This window comes from Pundamilia nyererei, unplaced genomic scaffold (assembly GCF_000239375.1).
Source record: "Pundamilia nyererei isolate P.nyererei 1_Seehausen unplaced genomic scaffold, PunNye1.0 scaffold00123, whole genome shotgun sequence".
NCBI lineage: Eukaryota > Metazoa > Chordata > Actinopteri > Cichliformes > Cichlidae > Pundamilia > Pundamilia nyererei.
Genome location: NW_005187524.1, coordinates 1,607,699 through 1,613,875, shown reverse-complemented (window position 1 = coordinate 1,613,875; position 6,177 = coordinate 1,607,699). Strand labels below are relative to the sequence as shown.

Here is a 6,177-nt window from a genome sequence, read left to right as displayed (position 1 = left end):
CTATATTCATTCATTTTAATATGTGTATTTTCTCTTGTTGCCAACGACTGGTTTATCTGACGGATTTTTAGATTGATCTCATTTACTAATTCATTTTTAAAAATAAAACTGCCGTTTGTATAGCGTTAAAATAAATACGTGTGTTTTGTTTAGTTGTTTTATTGCTGACTGATATTATTTTATTAGATATTATCTACTAATGGAACTTGAAATCCACCCTGAATGATTGACTGGAGTGTTTACAGTGCTGCTTTACACTCACACGCTCGCTCCTCTGTCCCTGTTTTGTTAGGAGAGAGAAGGGAGTGGCGCGGCTCAAGAGTGGAATTTCACTTCCTGTATCTCAGGTGAGTCACCTGGGCTATGTCGTTGACTCCGTGGTTTTTGCCGACATCAAACAGGTTAATCTCTTCTGAGTTTCAGTCTCGTAAAGCGTCAGCTCAGTGTGGTAGCACTCAGATACGTCTTGTGGAACATCAGGAAGTTGTTAGTTTCTCGAGAGTTTAATCAGAGTCGACTGCCGAGGAGGAGAAGTGTTGTTTAGCTTTGAGGCCTAAACTGGTCTCTCTTTTTAGGTTGTTTTTTGTTATAAGTTTTCCCAACTGTGGCTGTTTTTATATATATATATTGAACCGATTTCACTTTCACTTCTGGATTTTATTTGCGTCAATTTGCCATTGTGGGACTCTTATTTTAAAATAATGTATTCATTAATTAAAGGACGATCGGGTGCGTGTGCGCTGCTGCTCTTGTTACTTGTTGTAACCACCGCTGGTCAGCAGGTTGGTGAGGAATGCTTGGCCCAATTCGAGAAAGGTCGGGATGACTTTGTGCTCGATGCCGACGGATCTGTGAAAGACGGAGCGACGTTTATTTCGTCGCCGAAACTGTATCGACACAAGGACTGCGTGCAAGCCTGCTGCAAAGATTCCAGGTGCAATGTCGCCTTCATGGAGGAGGGAGAGGAGGGAGGCACGATCAGCTCCTGCTTTCTCTTTGATTGCCTGTACAAACAGAAATACGTTTGCCACTTTGTTGGGAAGAAAGGATACGACAGTTATATCCACAAGAACATTTTTAGCAGGTATCATGTTAATCACCCCGACCCAGGTAAGGCCAAAACTCACAAAAGAATATTTGTCATAGTGTTGTTAGTTATGCCTTTGTGAATATCTGACATGCATACGGACTATAACTGTGGGAACATCCAGTAGTGACATTTCTTTTTTCTAAGGAACCCAACTTCACAACAGACATTATGAGGGTGTCCTGTTTAAATGCTTAAAGGTCATGAATTTGCCAAATTTGTTAGCACACTCCGATAATTAAATCCACTAGTTTTGATTCACCCTGTTTTTGTTTTGTTTAATGATAACAAGCATATCTTGTTCTTCATATCTATGGCAGTAATCTTCAGTTTTGCGTGTTCCTACATGCCTGGAAGGGTTAGCATGTTCATCTCTCTTCAGCTTGTTTAGTTGCTTGTACTGTTTTAGTTTTGTTGCTTATTTCTTTTACATTTTCTGTTAAAACTGGTCAAAATGTGATTCCCACTAATCTCACGGTTTCGCTCTAGATACTGATGACCGTCGTCCAGTGGCCGATGGAGGTCCGGGCCAGGTGATCCAGCCTCATGAAAGCCTGGTACTGAATGGTATGAAAAGCAGAGATGACAAAGGGATTGTGTCCTACAAGTGGAAAATGCTCACTGAATATCTATATGCTGTCTATGAGGTGAGGAGAGTGACAAACCTGAGTTTACCACCATTATTTTAAGACGATGGCATTTATTTATAGGAATATCTGCTATAACTGTATTGATTCCACCTGCTGTTTCACTAAAAAAAGCGTGAGACACTGTCTTTATATGCCCTACAGGACATCCAATTTAAAGACCAAATGGTTGTTTCCAACCTGACATCTGGGAAATACAGGTTCCAGCTGACTGTTACGGATACTATCGGCCAGTCGGATTCAACCGAAGTTAAGGTCCTCGTCCTCACTCCTGAGCAGTCTGAGCGTGAGTATCTAGTCTGAAAAAAGATGCTGTTTGAACCTTCAGCATGATTTGAACATACTGGGATTTAAATTATGTGGTGGCTGTGGCTCACGAGGTGGAGCAAGGAATCTACTATTTGAAGGATTGGTGGTTCTATCCCTGACTTCTCCAGTCTGTATGCCAAAGTATCCTCTGGCACGATCGCAGTTGGAAGGTTAGATAGAAGGGTTAGGTGTAGAACAAAGGTGCTTATTTCTGTTATTGAGGCTGCTGTATAAAGCACTTTGAATGCTGAAGCAGAAAAGTGATATCTAAGAGTCAGTCCATGTATCTGTTTTTAAGTTTTAAATGGAGAGAGAACCTTACCCTGTAGATCAGAGTCTTCATGACATGAATACCGCGCTGCCAGTCCGAAGCTGGAAATTACATCTCAGCTTGGAGTTGGCCCATATGTTTCATTACTTGATAGACTGGCAGGAGCTATGGTTCAGTTTCAGTTGTAATGAGTCATGTTTTCCTCCGTATCGTATTTGTTGACATTTTCTTTAATGGGGTCAAGACGTCCTAATTCAGATATTTCCCCCAAAAAAATAATTTTGTAAATATATGGATTATTTATTTTAATTAATTAATTTTCTGTTGCATCACCCTGACCCTGGAATATTAAACATTTCCAAGCAGCTTGTTTTCAGTTGCTCCTTGAAGTCCTTCCATGTTGGCAGACATGTCACAACATGCTAGAATCATTCCTGTGGACAGAGTGACATGACAACATGAACAGAGAGGGATAAAAGCTTGTGTTTTAAAGGGATTACACCTAATTCTAAGACTCTGGGGAAGGAGGGCTGGTAGCAGGAAAATGAACTTTGGAGCACAAGCGACTGGTTTAATATTCTCCTTTTGTGTGAGGGGAAGTAATATCCAGGTCGCTTCTGTTGTAAAATACCACAGTAAGGCGACATGACGCTCTCTGGAGAAAACGGAAGTGAGCAATCTCAATCGGTGTGGTTTTTACTGTTCCCCCGATACCATCACTCCTCCCCCAACTCAGAAGAACCTGTCAGTCTGGTTTCTGCTTAGGCGGCACAAACAAAAAGTCAATGTCCGTAAATGTTAGTGTCTGTACTAATTAAGTCATTTAAAATCTGTTGTTTTTAAAAAATACGTGTGCGCTATAGGGGGTTGTCTTTTGCTTAGTTCTGCATCTGCTGGTTGATTATATAGTGAAGGACAGGAAAAGATTTCTAACCATGCAGTTGGTTCAGTCACCCATTAACAGGTTTAGTGCTGAATAATGTTCAGGAATGCTTTCTGTGGAATATGTGTGATTGTTGCTGAGACTTGCCTTTGTGTCAGTGCCGCGACTCTTGCATGACAATTCTTGCCATTCATGAATGAAGAAATAATACGAGAACTTACTAATTAAAGTGCAGCTTATACTTCCAAATGCTACGTTTCCTTTTCCAGTGTAAAAAGAATCTGTATGATCTTTTGTGTCATTAACCACATTCGCATGATCTGTAGCTCTTTTGTTCTCCACTTCTTTTTTCTGCTCCCTCTTTCTGTCTGGACGGCAGTTTCATAAGTAATTATCTGTCTGCTCTCAAGACAACAAGGAAGCACACGTCAAAGAAAATCTCATCAAATAAAGTATCGCGTATGAGACAGGACAGCTGTCTCATACGATTGATCAGATTGGATTATGGACTTAAAGCAAGTGTCATATTGTTAATTTGCTTCAGAAAGTCATCTGATTAACATTTAAAGCATTGACTAATAGTGAATCACTTTATATTTGTTGATGGGGATCTGTTTTACGATTTCTTTTCAGCTACTTTTCAAGTTGGACTCTTTTAGAGTCATTTTGATGAATTAAATTCCCATATTATCCTTATTTATCTTAACACAGGGCCTTGGCGCAGTATCTTGATTCATCCACTGTTTGACTTATCAGCACGAGTGCTTGGTCTTAAAGGGAAAGGTGCTAATTGCCCTTTAAGCCAACTTTCTTTAATTGGCTGCCCCTGACACAGATAATATTTGAACAGCAGGTGTGTGAGGTTTCTGTCCTCATACCCAGAGCCGAGTGATAAAACATACATGAGGGAAGAGTGAGCGCTTAGAACAACCTGAATCCTTTGGCCTCACAGGGGTTTCTTGCACACACGCTGAGCTCATAGCTTGAAACTCTGGCCGTGTTTAATAGGATCTTAGCAGCATTTATAGTACTGAAAATAAGAAAAAGCACAATTTGTTTCCTCTTAAAGTCACAAAGAAATGGCCTTTTGATAAGCTGTTGACAGGTTTCATATTTTCAAGTGAACACATACAGGCTGTGAAGTTACTAGTGAAATTTAATGTGTGGTGGAGTAAGTTAGCTGTGATTCAAAGGTAATCCTTTTTATTTTGTGTCCCATCAGACCACTGTATGGCTCCGAAGAAGGCTGGACCGTGTCGTGGCTCTTTCCCTCGGTGGCATTACAATGGCGCCGAAGAAAAGTGTGAGGAGTTCTTATTTGGGGGCTGTAGGGAGAATCTCAACAACTATCTCACTGAGGGCGAGTGCGTTAAGGCCTGCCACGGTTCAGGTACCTGTGATCAATGCTTTTATTCTTCTGTTTGTTGTTTTTCATTTAAATGACTGACAGATCATTAATATGTGTGTGTGTCAATTCACTGAAGGGGTTTACATTACAGATTATAAGAGGATATATATCTAGAGAACAAACTGTAACTGCTTGCCCTGGTATACATCTTTTACATTTTCAAGCCCTGTTTTAGAGCATTCCCTTCAATTTAAAACAAGTGTTTTTGCCACTGAGTGTCAGGTTCAGGTCTAAGCTTTCGTTTGAGTAGTTACATCAGCACAGACAGAACTGTGTCAGAGATCCAGCCCTTTGAGCACACAGAGCCCAGAGCTGTGAGACTTTGGCTTTGTTTCATTCTCCAAATAGCTCCTGCTGTGAGAGGTAATCACGTGAGCCTGCAAGTGAAGATGAACTATTATTATTATTATTTTTTAAATAAAGGAAAAATCAAGTAGAGACTTCAAAGCCAATATCAAGGCTTGTTCCAAAAAATGCCGGTGAACACGATTCTAATGGATAAGTGCAAAGTCCTTTGTATGGTAAAGAAAATGTACACTTATCTCTGCACAACAAATCAAGACTGCTCTCCAGAGTAGGTGTAAATGTCTCCTCAGGTGCATTAACAGAAAACATAGAAGTAGTAGTAATACAATACAAAATATATTAATTGATTATTTCAAAACATTTGAAAAATTGAAAACATCCCCCCAGGTGTTATACTGTCTGATCGCCCAAGGGACAAAATACCTCCTCAGCCTCTCTGCTGAGTGATTCTGAGATAGCAGACTTTTGCTGAAAGTTGTCGTCTTTCTGCCTGAAGAGGTGAAATGTCACCGTCAGGACACGTCAGTGACCTGATCTAAAAGCTCGGTGTAATTCTCCAAGATTCTCAGATACAGTTGTTTTGGTCTGGATTTAAATCTATTCAAATTTAAGATGGGAATTAACTGTACTTTTGTTTCAATTCCACTGTAATAATTGTTTTTAAGATTTTACTTCTTTTTTTATGGCTTCACTGATAGTTTGGAATTAAAAGAAATGAACATTTCTTCTCCTTAAGATTATCAAACCCCTTTTTATTTGAGGAAAATCTCAATACTAACGTCTTTCTGTAGCTTACTCCCTGGTAAAAAAAAATTAACAAATCATTTTCATTTAATCATAATCTCCTTTTGTTTTCTCTATTTCAGTAAAAGGATCTGGTAGAGGTTTACCAATTCTTAAAAATCAAGGTAGGTAAATGATGGTCACGGAACAAAAGACTAGAAGCCTCATGTGCACAACTGGAAATGCATGTCTACTTTTTCTACTCTGTTTTTCTTGGTCACCTCAGTGTTGCTCTCACAGTCTCTGATGCCAAGCTGAATGGTTCCTAATGAGGGACTGGCTAACATGTAAAAGTGATTTATTTACTTTTACAAATGTATTTGTACTGACACATAGTTTCATATTTACACAATTACACCATCAGAATTCCCTTGAAGCTGTGTTTCTGGCCATTTGACAAAAACCTGTTCTCACAACCAAAACTATGTAAATTTATGGCCTGACTGCTAAGTTCACCGCAACTCTAGGTGATATATATATATA

At 39.5% G+C, this 6,177-nt stretch overlaps 1 protein-coding gene across 1 annotated transcript in view; it reads left to right on the top strand.

The window, feature by feature from the left end:
* The first annotated feature begins 284 nt into the window (after nt 1-284).
* Nucleotides 285-6,177, top strand: part of spint1a (serine peptidase inhibitor, Kunitz type 1 a) — a 15,225-nt gene continuing 9,332 nt past the window's right edge. The window contains exons 1-5 of the mRNA XM_013913271.1: nt 285-1,110; nt 1,577-1,734; nt 1,879-2,020; nt 4,420-4,587; nt 5,778-5,819. Of these exons, the coding sequence (XP_013768725.1) occupies nt 702-1,110; nt 1,577-1,734; nt 1,879-2,020; nt 4,420-4,587; nt 5,778-5,819 (919 nt within the window). The 5' untranslated portion in view covers nt 285-701. The remainder of the gene's footprint in view (nt 1,111-1,576; nt 1,735-1,878; nt 2,021-4,419; nt 4,588-5,777; nt 5,820-6,177) is intronic.